This window comes from Lethenteron reissneri, chromosome 12, assembly GCF_015708825.2.
Source record: "Lethenteron reissneri isolate LAM-NWPU_2019-01 chromosome 12, ASM1570882v1, whole genome shotgun sequence".
Lineage (NCBI taxonomy): Eukaryota > Metazoa > Chordata > Hyperoartia > Petromyzontiformes > Petromyzontidae > Lethenteron > Lethenteron reissneri.
The window spans coordinates 8,266,938-8,284,164 of NC_083790.1; the positions used below are offsets into that span (position 1 = coordinate 8,266,938).

Sequence of the window (17,227 nt, forward strand, 5' to 3'; positions counted from 1 at the left end):
GAGAGCTCGGGGTAAGCATTTACACTATGAGATCCCTTTTACCAGTGGCAAAATATAGTAGTAGGTTTTTACCCTTTTAAACTGTTACTACTTGTGTTGTGGTTATTGCAAACATGATGCCTTGAATAAAGGTGTCAGTTTTGTACCAGTTTAAAAGGGTAAAAACCTACTACTATATTTTGCCACTGGTAAAAGATATCTCATAGTGTAAATGCTGATATGTATTATAGTTTGAGCCAAATATAACCTTCAATACCCGATAATGTATTTACCACCGTACGATTTTGTTACACAGTTATGAACTCGTGTAAAAGTCAATTTTACTTCTAGATTTGAAGCTTTCGTGACTGCAAGAATTCATACTACTGTATTAGGTTTTTTCGGTAAAGTCACGTAGGGAAAAATAAATAATAAAAGTATAAATAATAGAAATAATAATATAAAAGACATTATTTTATCATATTATTATTTTATTTCTATTATTAGTAAAAAGAATAGAAATAATAGAAATAAAATTATTTTATTATATTCTAATTTTATTTCTATATTTTTTTTATATTATTTTTACTTTTATTATTTAAATTTCGATTTAAAGCTTTCGTGACTGCAGGGATTCATCTTCTTGGTTCTTTCGGTAAAGTCCCGTAGAAGGGAAATAATAAAATAATAAAAATTAAGCATAATAAAACATAATAAAATAATTCTCACTACGTGACTTTACCGAAAGAACCAAGAAGATTGTATTACTTAATTTTCCCTACGTGACTTTACCGAAAAAACCTAAGAGTAGTCAATTTGACATTTCCAACTTGCGAATGTTCTCCCATTCAAGTGATTCTCTTTCTGTCATTCAGTGCGATTCCAAGCACGTGCCTGTACACGCTTATTCGGGTACTTTTCAACTTGAGGGCCGATGTGGAAACGTGAACGTAATAATGAATAGCAATGTACCAACGTGACAAATAAAGGTCTTTAATCAACGTACAGAATATATTACCTGCTGTGACATATGGAACAGTAACACGGACCATCTTTGTATCCGACCAATGCAGTCAAAAAGAGGGTTCAATTTACTGCACAAACCCAAACGTATTTATAAAGGTAATGCATTCAATCTTGCACATTTTCCACCAATTTAAATACGAATTAATGTACCCGTTCGTTAATCGACGAGGCATCACACTTTGACCATGCCAGCCACGGTGTTTGGTTAGTGTGACCATGCTACACCATGCTGATCAGTGCGGGATTGGTAAAGGGGAGGGAGCGGGTGAGTCGGCAGGACTGATTCTGGCCCCGCTCGCCACTGATGTGAGCCGTGGCCAACAATCGAGCTCAGGTTTCAGACTCATAGTGCCGGCCATCGATGCATCACTCCACTCCAAATGTAATAACGAGCGTATACGTCAACAATGTTATAGAATGTCGGTCATATGATTACACCTGGTGTTCTCGTGTTCTATAACAATCGGATGCTATATTCTTGGTTCTTTCGGTAAAGTCACGTAGAAGGGAAATAATAATAATATTTGTACATTTTATTATTTGTGTTATTTTATTATTTCCCTTCTACGTGACTTTACCGAAAGAACCAAGAATATGAATCCCTGCAGTTATTAAAGCTTTAAATCGAAATTTAATCGGATGCTATTTTGGCTAAAACATTTATAGATCAAAGATAGCACACAGTGATCACGTACAGCACATACAGCACACTTTTAACCGCGCTTAGAAACATGAATTGCGTCGTCTAGTGTTACACGATGCACTTTCATCATGATTGTCCGCTGGAGAAATAAAAGGAAGCTCTCAAATGCTTAATAAACGTAGAAACAACGTTATGGGGCGTTAAGGAAAATGCTGCTGTAAATCAACCACAGCGCCCCAAAAGATCGATTTCAATCTTCCCGCTTTTATTTCAACTTAAAACCCGCCGTTAACGGAGCAAAAGTAAGAGTTTTTTTATGAGATTTAAAAAAAATCCCGATTAAGGGCAAGTGCCGGGAGCGGCGTGAGGCGGCGTGCTGGACATAGCTGCACAAAATGGAGATTGTAATGAATAATCTAAAAAACAATACATTTTCAAATTCCGCGGGCAAATCAATAAGCAGAATCAATAACATGTAACCAATGCGATTATTTCCTAGACCGAGATGGTGACGTCATAGTAAAGTGGCACGCCCCCTCATTTCCCTTTCTTTGATTGGCTATCAGCGCCGCTTCTATCTCAGTCCGCTTTAATCGTCACTACAGTGCCGCTCGTTTCAGTATCGTGGCATTTTCTTGGCTTCCTCGTCCCTCTCCTTGGCACGGCAGCATCTCTTACTCGCGCAGCGCACGATCATCACCATGGCGCCGAGGAGGAAGAACGTCGAGACGAATGTCACGATGACCATCATGGCTAGGTACAGAGCACGTGACGGCGGCTCGGTGGCGAGGAACACCGAGGCCACGTTCGAGATGTTCGCCCAGTTGTCCACCTTGTCGATGGCTCGGACGGAGAAGTAGCGCTCGCTGCCGGCCACGACCTCGCTCACCGTGACTTTGAATGTCTCGAGGTCGCCCGCGATTGCCGGTGCGCTCAGGTTTCCGCGGGTGACGTTTTCGTTCGGCACGAGGCTACTCTCGGTGGCCTCCAGCAAGGCGTCCAGGCTGTCGCTCGTTATTATCTCGTAACCCGACGCTGAAAATGGTAGGCGGAGGATGCGCCTTGAATTAGCATTGTTGCACACGTGGACTTTCTAAATAGAAAAGCAATGTCCTTAGGCTTTATTTATACTGGAGGAATACGATGAGCTATGAAGCTCTTTTTTAACAGTTGTCCAAAAGGGGCAGGTGGGAACGTTACCGGAGTCGAGAGGATGTAGACATGTGGAACAACATTTGGTACTTCATCAGTGAATCAATGGGCATGCAGCATTGAAATGACTCGTCAAAAATAAATTATTTCACACAATACGCGTATCTAATGGTGTGTGGAAGAATCAGTTATTTTTCATTTGTATTATTCGTATACAATGTAATTCGTATACATCAACTCTAGAACCACGAGGTTCAGCATAAACTGATGACTGGAATAAAATCGAGCAGTAGAATGGCATTTCGATTCCCACTCATGGCCAACACCAGTGACGATTATCTGAACCATTCCTCGGCCTCCCCTCGGTCGACTCAGGTTTAAATGAGTACCTGGTTCGGTGTCTAAACATCAACATTGTGGAGGGGAGACAAAAGCAGCCAGGAATGGTTCTGGCCACTCATCCCCTTGTGCAATGGTGGAGCCAGGATTTTCAGGTAGGGGGGGCAACCCCTCCATCAATGTAAAATGATAGTTGTTAGTAAGTAAGGACTTGTCCCTTGCTTTTTATTCGACGCGTGTGCGGCGATGGCACAGCCATCGATCGAGGGTCGAATTCGAACCGTGTGTGATCGGCATCGCGCTCGCTGAAGGTATGACGCCTTCAGGGAAGTCGTGTCCTGTATACGCAACTGCGCATAATTCTGAGTCACTTATAACTGCTTTGCCGTTACTTATTGCCAATTATGGACTCAGTCCCTGGCACGTAATAATAGGCTACACAGTGGCAGTGGGGGTCGCAAAATGCCGATTTATTACTAATAAACCCCAATAATCGGATCATTGGGGGGGCACGTGTCATCCCACCCCTCCACTGGCTCCGCCAGTGTCCTTGTGCGTCGTGTCGGCCTTCAGAGGTGCTACTCGCTGACAGCACTTGCCTCAGCAGTCTGTTAAAGGCTAAACAAGGGAGATATTTGTCTTTGTGGTCGATAGAAGCTGTAAGCGCCGTGCGTGTGAGTCTGTGTGGCTGGGGCACCTTGGCCAAAGTCGGCGTCGTCCCCGGGCGCCGTCCAAGCCAGGCTGACAATCCCCGGCGCCAGCAACTCGGCCGTCAGGTCCAGCACGCGGCACGGAGGGTAGATGTCCCGGGGCCCGCCCGGCGGCACCGTCGCCTGGAAGGAGCCTCCCGATGCCACTCGGCTGAAGTCCTCGCTCGGCACCAGCACCTGCCCACCCGCCGGAGCTGGCACCTGCGTTACCTCCAGCTCCCCTGGTGGGGACAGGAGCAGAGTTCATTATAATACAGAGCCATGGTAAAATATATTTTTCGTGAGAGATAGAGCTACTCCACCTCGGAACACTGACACGCCCAACAAACGCTCAACGAGCTGGGCAATGTTCTCCGCCATTAAAAAAAATGCTCTCCTAAACACACCGTTCAATAAGAGCCAAATTCTTCTTCGTAACGCCACGGCAGAGCCCTCGGCTCATTGAACGCACACCAGATGTCTCGTCGACACAGTGTTCGTAAGGGATGTGTTTCATGTTGCGTATCAGTGTGGTTTGTGGACGCAGTACGGCATTGACATTCGCCGTGCAAATTTGAAATGTGTTCTACGCGATATCCATGCCACAGCCTGCAGCCTTGCACCTCCTCCTTTCAGAAGGGCTTCCCTGGAGGGCGTCACAATCCACAGATTGAGAACCCATACCTGCCAATCCATATGGTTTGCCCGTATTCTTGTCCAGGGAAATTTAGTTTTCAGGTCCATATGGCGTACAGCCGTTTCAATGCGGGAAAAAAAATGTGTCTATTTGTTTGTGTTTCTCCGTTGTAATGGGACTTAGCAGGATGAACGTTGAGATTTCTAAGGGGCACGGGGTGACCAATAAGATCTGAATTGGCCTGTAATAAGGTAGGCACTGCGAGGGGGTTGACAGGTATGAGAACCGCTGATCTAGTGTTACATTGCCCAGTTTTGCAATTGCTGAAGCGTGCAGACGGTGCAGGCCCACCTTTCTCGTTGCGAAAGCCCGGAATGAAGGAGGCCCGGGAGTGTCTTTGTGGAGCCAGCTTCGTGGTCGTCTTGTCACCCGTCACCTTCACCTTCACGCTGTAGCGGCCAGTCTCCGTGAACTGCGTGAAGAATCTAGAATAAACCCCATCGTCCTTGTTCACGTCGGCACCTGTACAGAACAGAAACAAAGATCCCACGCGTGGTGGTGAACATACTTTTTGAGGCAAGTGCTGATTATTAGCGAGCACCTATGAAGACAAGAATGGTTACACGAGGGGATGGATGGCCAGTACCACGCCCGACAAGTGTTGAACTTTACACACTGAACCATGTACTAATTTTAGGCTGAGTCGACCTAGGGGAGGCCCAGGACCGGTTCAGATAATCGTCACTGGTGTTGGCCGTGAGCGAGAATCGAAATCAGGTTGCTGGGTTCGTAGCGCAGAGTGAGAACCGCCACACTACCACTCCCCGCCTGCACACACAAACAGTCATTAAACCACTGTTTTAGCACTGCATCAAAATCCAACAATTTAACAAAGTATGAACGGAGGAAGCTAATTGCGGTTGAGACAGATGTAATATAACGCTGTATGAAATCCAATTATTGCTGTCATTGTTTCCTGGACTTTCGTAGATACCGGGAGTGTGAGTGCGCGAGTGTTTGACGTTGCCCTACATGGCCTGTGCTCTGTTTTGTTTGCGTGGGTTGCAATGTTAAGCATTATTGAGATACAATTTTCATGAATGATGCTGTATAAAAAATTAATTATTATTATATTTACTCTTTAAGAAATCGAGGAAATGCAATGCTTTCGCCTTTGATCACTACACCTATTGTGATAGGCAATTTACTAGTTACACGTACTATCGTATTTTTTGTAACGGAAGTAATTTACCAGTATTTGTTGCATCCCAGCTGTGTATACCTATATTTCCATTGCTGTTGTCCTGTGTTCGCCAGATCACAATTGTACAAGATGCAATGTGGCATAATTATTGTGGGACACAGGAATCAGTTGCTGTGAATGGTCCCTGGTGCGATTTTGCTGAGGTTAACGATTTAAAAGGAAGCTACACTTGAATGCTCATGTTGAAGCAAGCGATTTCAAACTTCTGTATTCCGATGCCAACTGCCATGTGTTGCAGCACTTTCTTCCTCAATACAGCACTGCATTATCTAAAAAAAACATTTTACCCGATATGACTTCCACGACCTCAAATGAACATATGTCAGTTCTATTTAGTCACATGCAAACAAAACCTTATTCTAGATGCATTCCACACTTGGTAACCCGTACGGCTGAGGATTACCAACTATTTCAAATGCGTTGGTCTTTTTACAATTTTTATTCAAATTTTGATATCACCATCATGTCTGGAGATGATGAATGTCTATTCGGAACTATAGCAGAGCAATAAATCACCCGTGTTAGAGAATGTTCTGTGGAAGGTGATATTATTGTAGTGACTGACTCAGAGACACTAAGAGTTGGGGGCACTGTTTATGAAACGGCCTTAACAGTTCACACTTTGTGACTATGGCTCCCAGTCAGGACAGCTGGTAAACTGCCTGACTGGCGACGCTGAGATGGTGAAGAAGGAGACGGCACGATGGGATCCCACTCCAAACGACAGCCCCGAGGTCGCCTCACCGGGCCCCTCTTTTACTGTCAGCGTGGCCTGGTTCCGCCCCCAAGGCCACGCCCCCTTCTGGAACCTTCTAGCGGGTTCTCGATGTGTCCCTTCCGTGACCTTTCCCCTACATCTGTCTCTGGTCTATCACGTGACCTGCTGTCAGTCAGGGCTGCTGTAAGCTGCTGATCCCCTTCCCTGCCAGCAGCCAGCGCTATGCTGCTATGTGACCGATTCTATGTCACTACACTTGAAGGAATAATCTGAAACCTGATTCCCACCACCATCCGGCACAGAAGAATTCCCTCATCAAAACACTACACCATAGGGCCTACTGCATTTCTGACAAATACAACCTAGCCAGTGAACTGAAACACGTACACCAGGCCCTCAAGATGAATGGGTACTCTGACCGCATTATTTACAAAGCTGTTTCTCCAACCATGAATAAACAACCCCCTGAGAAGCCGATTAAAACCATAAATTTACCATACATAGCAGGCGTTACCAATTTTTTTTCCAAAATCTTAAACAAACACAAGATCCAGGTCCGATTCAATAAAGTACACAAAATCCGTGATCTAATCCCATCTGTGAAGGATGTCATTCCTGACATGCAATATCCTGGAGTTTACAAACTGAGTTGTGCCTGCGGTAGCAGTTACAGTGGGGAAACGAAACGACATGTCTCGGAACGTGTCCGCAAACACAAGGCAGATCTGAAACACGGCAGAACGAATACCTCTGCCGTGGCTGACCATTGTTATAACGCTGTCGGCTCGCATTATATTGTTTTTTCCGGGACCAAGGTACTCTGCAAACCTTCGGGCTACTATCAAAGGGTTGCTCATGAAGCCATCGAGATATATAAACATAGACGTAACTTTAACCGAGATGGATACAAATTGAGCAATCATTGGAAGGATGTTATTAACCAGGTAAAACCCTAACTGCTTTATGGTCGTTGTCTGTCATTCCTGCCGAGTACTAGTCTATTTTTCCGAGTTAATTTCCCCCCCCCCGCATCCCCAGCTCTCTCGGACTCCCACTTCCAGCCCCGCCCACTCCCCCCCCCCCCCAGCCTCATGTCCTCTCTCCCCCTAGCGCTCACGTAGCGCTCCCCTCCCCGTACCCCCCCTCTCTCTCTCCCCCATTGCCCCTCCCCCTTTCTTAACTATATAACCTCTTTCCACGACAACTCTCTCTCCCACTTCAACAATTTTTTCTTGCTGTGGTTTTCCCACCTGATGATGATTGCTTTTGTTTCAATCGAAACGTCGTGATTTGTTTTAATTTAATTTTATTTCTAACTACGTGACTTTACCGAAATAACCAAAGAGTATGGATTCCTGCAGTCACCAAAGCTTATAGATTGAATAATATTCCTTCAAGTGACCTCTTATTGACACTAGCAGTTTTGTACTTCATTAGACCTCCTTTGCCAATTCCAAAATATAATAATAAGGTTTTCCCTTTTTTTCTGGCAACAAAACTGAAACCTTTTTACAAGGATTCATGTCTGCATTAACCACAATACAATATGTTTTTATTTAGCGTTAAAATGCAACCGCATCCCAAGATGCTGTACAGACACAATGGGAATATTTATTTTCTAGCAGGAAAAGAGGAAGGTCTTGAGCCTGGGCTTGAACAGTGGGCATGGAGTCAATAGCAGGGATGACTGGGAAAAGGGAATTTCTCGACCGTGCGAGGCAGGAGACTGGGAATGAGCTCCTCATCTTGTATGCATGTCTGTACGTTGAACTTCTTTCGCACCGTGTGTAGAAAACCGTGCTAACTGGAGGTACAGGCAAGGACAACAAATCTCACAAATGCCTCCTCCCAGAAAGAACGCACCTGCCCCGTTGTCCAGAAGCTCCAGCTTGTAGGCCACCGGCTCGCTTGGCCGCTCTATGAAGGCGAAGACAGTGGCGCCCACGACCGGCGTGAAGGCCTGCATGATCTGGGCGTAGAGGGCGTTGATGTGGGGCTGTCCACCCACACCCGATAGCACGTGCGCCTCCACTGGTGATGGGTTGAACTCCTTGTCTGGATGCGCTGCTGGTCACCATCAGGGCAAATGTGTCCTTGTTGGCAGCTCTGTTGCATATCGAGTAACTCCACACCCCAGGCTGAGGGTAACAATAATTTCCATTTGTTATAATAAGCATAATAATGTGAAGGCGGTGCCCAGGTTCAGATATCGCTCAGCACTGATGTCAGCTGTGGACAGAACTCGAACTCAGGTTGCCAGGTTCAGCATGTAGGACGCTAACCACTTCTACACCTCTCCACCCACCGCCATTAGTCATGCACACGCAGTATCTGTTCTAGCATTCACTCAACGTCAAGAGGTCATCAAGACCAACGCTTTTGATGCTGCCACACCTTATTCTGTTTGCTAGATCGTATCGTAGGTTCCACACTCGACTTTTCAGCGATATTTATTACAGTAGTCCACCTTTTGACTTCAGGTCTTCCCATTGGCCATTGACCTCTGGAGTTCCCAATCATTGGAAATGTAGCTTTTACCTTACGACATACATTGTCTGTTATGATATACCATGTACGATATAAGCAGTAACATAATGAGCATCGTGAACTCACGGTCTCTTTATGGGTGATAAAGCCAATGTTCTTCTCGCTATGTGTATCCGCAGTCTGTCTTATTGTGAAGTCATACCATCCTCCAATTAACTTTATTTCAGTGGTAGAGCCCACTGAGACACCATAAATAAGAGAACGAAGCACAGTATTGCATTTTAGGGTAAACAAGAGAACAGTTGTGTAGAGAAAAATAATACGTTGCATGAAAAAAACAATTACGTACGCTGCAGAAACGTACACATTCCTCAACATGTAACGTACATTGATGCAGTCAGTATAGGGATGTGTTTGGTGGCCAAAACATGTTTAGAATACGTATACATTACAATGACTGTTAAGAAAATCAAGTGTTCTTGGACAGGACACATCCCTTGAAAGGACGATGGCCAACGGGATGAGACTGGTGACAGAACGTCGGGCACAGGAGAGAGTGCAACCAAGCGGAGCACTACCGTGGAGAGTTGCTTGATGGCAACAATATGTGGAAGGATTTCATCCAGCGGTGTGACAGGCTTTGGCTGGTCACGGTGATGATGGATTGTGTGAATATATGTGCATGAAACTATGCAATAAATATTTCGTATGTACAGCGCGGCGTTGCCACCTGTCCAGCGTCACCTGGACAGTCCAGGAATTGTCATCTGTGTACAGGTGGCAGGCATTGATGTGCGCCAAAATCCGGTGGTATTATATTGAACTTTTATAAGTTTATATGGACCGAGGCTATATCTGGGCTTGGTCTGTGAAAAGGTGGCAACCCAAGTTACAGCAATTAGCAGTACCTCGCATACTTGCCCATACTCTTTCTGACCTGCCCCGTACTGGACATCTGTGAAAAAGAGCTTCGCAGCTCATCGGATTCCTACAGTCTAAATAAAGATTCTGATTCTGATGATACAATGTGTGTATGTGGCTTTATCACCAGAATGCACCCAAATCTCAAGTCAGATCTTGGAAGCCAATGAAGGTTAATCCTGGATTGTGCTTGGATGGGGGACCACCAGGTATAACATATGTTATGGATCTGTAGAGGGCAGTGCAGTAAAATACACCGTTGTACCATACTTCTGCTCCCCAATGTCTATTTTCCCCACGTTCGCAAAAGCTGCGCTGAGCAGCATGGTGAAGTATGGTCACATGACACCCCACGACCTGCACGGCATGGGGAGCCCCTCATCCAGCGGTGGATTTACAAAAGGGCTGTACAGTACACATACATGCACAATATTAATATGCGAAAACATAGCAAACTGGGCAATTGTAGTGGAGCATGTTTTGCCACATACCAGTGGCAAAAAACGTGCAAACAAACATGCTCTGATAACACTGGTCAACAAAAAAAAGACATTTTTTTCTGGCCTGGACTTTTGCAGCTGTTTTAGACTAATTTCAGGGTGCTGATTCCAAATTTGATCTCAGATTTGCTCCATCACATCTCATTTTTATGCTATCGGCATACCCCATTTTCATTGATTTTACCCGAAATTAACTCTGTCACTTATGATTGCAAATTGTTGCGAGTCAGTGACTGCTTTAGTGTTAAAATATGGTGCTGTATTTTTAGGATAGTGTGTTTATAATATCATTTTATGTAGATATCCACATTTATTTAATAGTTTTCTTCTGCAGTTTTTATTGAAAATGCAATATTTTATATCTCAAAAACCTGATGTGATAAACAAAATCTGATGCCAGATTTGGAATCAGCACCCCAAAATCACCTTAAAACCGTTGGAATACCTTATGCCAGAAAAAGTGTGTTGACCAGTATAATGTATGCATTGTCTTTAAAACCCATTGGCCTACACCAGAGAGACAGCCATAATGATGGCCTTGTCTCAACTGTGCTAGATCAGAGAACGCCAAAAGGGCGAAAAGTACAGTTCATCATTTTAATATTGGCAAAAACGTCCCATAAAAAAAGATACTCACTTGCGAGGTTCCCGGAATGGTCAACCGTGCGGTTTTGAAGCCCTCGTCGATGGTGAAATTCGAATTGGTGTAGTTGTTGGCGCCCGGGTCGCTGACGACGATCTCAGGAACCTTGTTCGAGAGCCACGTGACGACGTACTTGGTGTTGTTTCCCACGCTCGTGTCCATGAACACCACTCCTTCGAGGCACTCGTTGCTGCTCATGGTTTTCCCGGTGCTCTCGAGCTTTCGTAGAGAAAATATATATATGTAAAACAGCAACGCAATGTTAAAGTTCTTGCTTCCTACCGGATGATCCAATTGGGCTATATTTATTTGTATACTTTGAAAATCCCGTCTCACATACACATATATCTACTGGACAAAGCTATCAATAATGGTTAATTTGTGGAGAGATCAAATTAACTGCTGATTATATGTGACATACACATGACACCGGCACACTTTTTTTATGAGTAATGTATAGTAAATTGACTACTCAAATACATTTCCAAGCGAAGAATGGCACAGTCACGAAAGTGCCGGCTCGACATCATGGCAGTGTATACTGGGGCCCACCCTTGTGTTATTTCTATTTTTTGTATTTTTCAATAAATAACTGATGATGGTTTTAAATAATATTTGAATCCATTCATCAATTGATTCCTCGAGTGAGTAATCACAACTCTATAAAAAAGCAAACCTGAAAATGTAACGAATATTTGTTCATGTTGGTGGTGTAGTGCTCATCTTGGTCCTTAAGTTATAAGCTGATTAACAAACATTCAAAATAAATTAACACGTAGAGTGGTATGATGAAGCCTGTGACCAAATCACGCATAGTGTGCCTGGTCGCATCAAATCTTGGAAGTCTAAGCAGAACTGAGCCTAGATATTGCTTGGATGGGTGGATGTGATGCACACAATAGGTTGATGATATTGGGCAAGGGTCGGCAATGAAAACAACAAGTATGAAAATAGGGTTTCCCCTTTTTTCTGGCAACAAAACAGGTGTTGAGATGTTAAAACACCAAATTGAAACCTTTTACAAGGAATCATGTCTGCATTAACCACAATACTTGTGGTCAGAATGCAAACAAAAAACATACTCTGATAATATATGCATTGTCTTTGAAACTGATTGGTCCACACCAGAGACAGCTTTCTTTGGAGCCTAGTCTCAAAAGGGGAACAGCTATTCTCATATTTTGGTACTGGCAAAGGAGGTCCCATGATACAACAAGTGCCGTTTTTTATCGAATTCGGTAAAAACAACCCCTCAATATTTCAAGAAACCGCAATGCAATGTGAATGCGATACGGTGGTCCTTCATAAACAAAGTCACGAAGCAGTCCGGGAAGATGATAGGGCTTGTTGTGCCTCTGGTGGACAGCAGAGGGCACGTGGGAGGAAACCAGAGTACACGTGAGCACACCCACACGCGCGACGAGGAGTTAGGGGCAACACTCAATCCACTCTGCCACGAATACGCTCCCTGCCTTCGCCCCGTACCTGCACTGACCCGCATGGTGAAGTATGGTCACATACTCCCGCACAACGTGGGTTAGTCCTCATCCTTCAGTAAACTTCGATTATATTTCGATTTTAAGCTTTCGTGACTGCATGGATTCATATTCGTGTTTCTTTCGGTAAAGTCACGTAGAAGTGAAATAATAAAATAATATCGAAACGTCGTGAGAATTTATTTATTATTATTATTTTATTCTTTCCCTTCTACGTGACTTTACCGAAAGAACCAAGAAATAGATGATATTATCGATCAATTGATCAAAAGGGTTGTACACGTGCCATGTGTTGAAGCTTAAAATGTAAACTCACATCCTGGTTGGCTGCTGTAAAAGAAAGATAGGCAAACTTTTCAGACTGGGTTTAGTTTGTGCGGCTTTGGCACATTGGTGTGCGGGCTTCACCTGTATCACCAGAGAGTGTGCGTCTCCGCTGTTTGTCGTCGTGGATGTGAACGCGTCCACGAGGCCGTTCGCGTCTAAGTTGTCCGTCGCGTAAAAGTGCAATCCACCTGGAATGAAGAGCGGAGCAATTTTACACCAGAATTAAGCTAAACCTCCATGTTGACGTCTCCAGAGCACACTACTTCTATGACAATAGCTAGTGTGGCACATTAGGAATGGATCACTTTTATTTATATCCTTGTGCAGCAATGGAGTAAAGTCCTGATGTGCTGTGCAGTGCATCAATGCATGTGTGTACAGCAGCATGTGTGTACAGCAGCATGTGTGTACAGCAGCATGTGTGTACAGCAGCATGTGTGTACAGCAGCATGTGTGTACAGCAGCATGTGTGTACAGCAGCATGTGATGACTGAGTTGGGCCTGTAGGTGGCTGGCAGGGTTAATGAATTACCGCTCGTGTAAACCAGCCACATGGTTAATGGCGACTCGGAAGAATTGCTGCGTGTGACACACGTGCTGGTACATTTTACAGAGTGACGGTGCTGTTCTTCACAAGATTAATATTAACCCCAACAAATGTGTCTGCCCTCGATTTGGAGCACCTGCCCACGTCCTTCATTTTGAGTGTGCAACACTAGGCATGGAAGTACGGTACTGTCGTCAGTAATGGATGTAAGGGGCGGGGGGGGGGAAGTCAATGGGGGGTGATCGAGACCCCCAAGAAGTCGCATTTTATATTAATATTTACCGAAGAGAACACTTTTTTTTACGGAGGACCCTGCAAGTATAGAGACACTGTATTGCCTCTAAGGGGGGAATTGTGGGATTGAGCAGAACACATGACAAAAAGGGACGACAGCTGGTGGATGAGATTGGTGGTGGCATGGCAGCCAAAGCAGGGAACGGCGTTAAGAGGACAGCCGCCATAGAGATGGAGTGATGACATCAGTTCAGGTGCTGGGGAGAGATAGGATTGTGGAATTTCAGCACCATGAGGCATGGCGACGGCAGGAGAAGGCTTCGTCCAGCGGTGAGACACCATCAAATGTTTAATTACTTGAGCTAGAAAATAGATACCGATGGTAGTGGCATTTCTTTCATTCAATAATTAGCATTATCAAGGCTATTCAATAACTAGTTTTAGGTAAGTATTTTGAACTTCTTTTGCACCGTACGTAGCCAACCATGCCAACCGTGCTAATGAAAATATCAAATTATTACCTTGCGATATGAATCTCAACAACTGCATACGTAGACGGCTCTTCTCCTCTGGACAGCATACGTCGAAGAATAATACTTTGAACATTTACATGAAGTGTAGCAATGCTCACCGGTGATGGTCGAGAGCGTCTCAAGACCCGCATCTGCACTGGGTCCCAGGGCTATGGTGTGGATTGTGCAGCCGCTGTCGAAGGCCTCATCGAAACAGTGTCTGATCCCATTGTCCTCGCCGTCTGTCAGCAAAATGATCTCATCTCCGTAGGCCTCGCCATTGTCTTCTGACAAAACCTGAAGGGTAACACGGGTAGCATCAATTAAAGGTCCGAATGCACCCCCCCCCTCCTCCTCACCCCCCCCTCCTCCTTTTCATCGTGTTTCATCTCGTGAAAACCAAAATATCGCTTTGCTATTACTTTTATTACAAAATGTGAACGATCTAATTCTGTCTCTACATATAAAAAACTAAATGTTGGCCGTAAGCCTATGAGGCCTTCTAGACCAATGCTTTCCAGAAGCATTTGTTTAATCAGATGACCTCTGGACCTGCTTCGACTTTCTCATCAACAGAGTAAGGCCTGTTTAACAAGTTGTAAATATTTAGTTCTTCTGTGTGAATATTTGGCTGGCCAGTACTAAAACGAGCCAAAGCCACCACATTCAGCAATGCTTAATTATAAGCATCCCATGTTTAAGGATTAAGACGGCTCCTATATATAAACAGGATGGGACACACTAATGTGGATAGATAAACATATGAACTATATTTTAGTAAATTGAGTTGTGACTGTAATGCATTTGAGTAATACTCATTTGTGCTGTATACCTCTCCCATGCGAAATCGGCATGTACCATTTGTTGTTAGGCATTATGTGCTAGAAGCTTCAGTTTTACTGAAGAAACTTCCAGCAATTGGAGCACGCGGAGCGAAACGCCGGACATCGTGCCGAACAAAAACGAGGTTGAACCCGAAAACGCAAGGGAGAGCTACATCCAAGTGACGGTTCCGCCATTGTCGACTTTGCGAGGGTGGACGATGAAATCTGGCAAATTCGTTTTACACAGCGATAGAAAAAAACTTGATGAAAAGTGAATAAAAATGTAGAAAAAAACACTCGTAGACGTTAGCATGTTACGTTTCCATCAGTGGTGTCAATACTAGCCACGTTGATATTTGGTTATTTATTTTAATTAATCTGTTATTCATTCATTATTAGAGACATTCACTGAAGCACTTGCATTACGCCTTATAGTTATAACAAAGCCAGTGTTGAGTTTTTCAGCTTGGAAACAACACAGACAGTCCAAACCAATATATGGATTACCAAAAGTCCCCGCCGTACTCCTTCACATATATCTGTGCCGCCCCCATTGGAGCCTAGAGGCAGGTATTTTGCGAATTCTTTGCGGCTCGTGTCATCCGTGATTCTGGTCAGATTCTTGTTGACGTTTGACTGGTCATCAAACGTCACGATTCCAGCCATTGTTTCATCCTCCAGGATCTGCATGATGAATATTTCCGACGCTTGCCGGAGTCTCGGGATCCGTTGGTTCTGTGGTGAAAAAGTTAACGCACAACCCGGCACACACGCACAATTTGGGTCATGCTTGGAGACGATTATCTGTGAACACTTTATTGTGCAAATAGCCAATTGCTGAATACAGTAAGATAGTGAGTTATTCCCAATGGTAAATAAACCCAACATTAAAACGGGGGAAATGGTGCGATACATTTAGTGAGCACAATAAAAAATTTGTAAAAACTTCCCCGGGCTGACTGTCCCCCCCTATCAATCAGAACGCGTCGTGTATGTAGGCCTCGCGGATATTCGCGTACGGGTGTTTATGTTGTCACCTAACGTTTTGTAAACAGCAACAATCTAATAATATATGATGAAAAAAATGAAGAAAATTAGTCCAAAACATCGATCAAGACAGGTTGAGAGAATGGTAACTCAGAAGGTTAGAGTGCTGAGCTAGCACTGCTGAGATCATGGGTTTGAATCTGGGTGTGTCAAAATGTCCATTGTCTATGTTTACAGTACTCTAATAACACAGAACATGTAGTTATTCTGAAATACTCATACATGGAATCTATATATAAAAAAAACAGGAAAATTGGCCAAAAAAAGAAAATTGGCATGTTGAAAAGGTCTTTAATTGTTACTAGTTTTATTCATTGATGTTGCTGGCAACGTTAGTTTCTAATATTGACATTTTTTACGAGGGTACAAAAAATAGTGCTTTCCATCTTTTTCTAATGATTTTTTTCATGCAGATCGATATTGAATAGTGGTTATTCCTTTGGTCAAGTAAAAGTAAAAATAGAAGTCTGAAGTTCTTCGCAGGATTAATAAATAACTACCAAAGTCCAAACGGCGGATGGAAAGCAACGTTGATGGGGGCACATCTTTCTTGAATTGCATGTCTTTTTTTACACCGTTTTATATTGCTGCAGTTGAGTTATTTTGACAACCGTGGCCATGCAATACAAACCATGGTACAGTGCATATAGCAGAGGTGTGGACTCGAGTCATGTGACTTGGACTCGAGTCAGACTCGAGTCATGAATTTGATGACTTCAGACTCGACTTGGACTTGCATAACAATGACTTTGTCCCACCTCTGAGGTGTGGACTCGAGTCATGTGACTTGGACTCGAGTCAGACTCGAGTCATGAATTTGATGACTTCAGACTCGACTTGGACTTGCATAACAATGACTTTGTCCCACCTCTGAGGTGTGGACTCGAGTCATGTGACTTGGACTCGAGTCAGACTCGAGTCATGAATTTGATGACTTCAGACTCGACTTGGACTTGCATAACATTGACTTTGTCCCACCTCTGAGGTGTGGACTCGAGTCATGTGACTTGGACTCGAGTCAGACTCGAGTCATGAATTTGATGACTTCAGACTCGACTTGGACTTGCATAACAATGACTTTGTCCCACCTCTGAGGTGTGGACTCGAGTCATGTGACTTGGACTCGAGTCAGACTCGAGTCATGAATTTGATGACTTCAGACTCGACTTGGACTTGCATAACAATGACTTTGTCCCACCTCTGGCATATAGTAAAGTACCTTAGCCTGCACTCCTTCAATGG

At 44.1% G+C, this 17,227-nt stretch overlaps 1 protein-coding gene across 1 annotated transcript in view; it reads right to left on the reverse strand.

Annotated features, from left to right (window-relative positions):
* Positions 1-956: 956 nt before the first annotated feature.
* Positions 957-17,227, reverse strand: part of LOC133341853 (calcium-activated chloride channel regulator 1-like) — a 32,598-nt gene continuing 16,327 nt past the window's right edge. The window contains 9 exon segments of the mRNA XM_061550643.1: positions 957-2,683; positions 3,837-4,070; positions 4,817-4,987; positions 8,311-8,479; positions 8,481-8,585; positions 10,993-11,217; positions 12,903-13,009; positions 14,234-14,411; positions 15,446-15,673. Coding sequence (XP_061406627.1) covers positions 2,265-2,683; positions 3,837-4,070; positions 4,817-4,987; positions 8,311-8,479; positions 8,481-8,585; positions 10,993-11,217; positions 12,903-13,009; positions 14,234-14,411; positions 15,446-15,673 — 1,836 coding nt within the window. The 3' untranslated portion in view covers positions 957-2,264.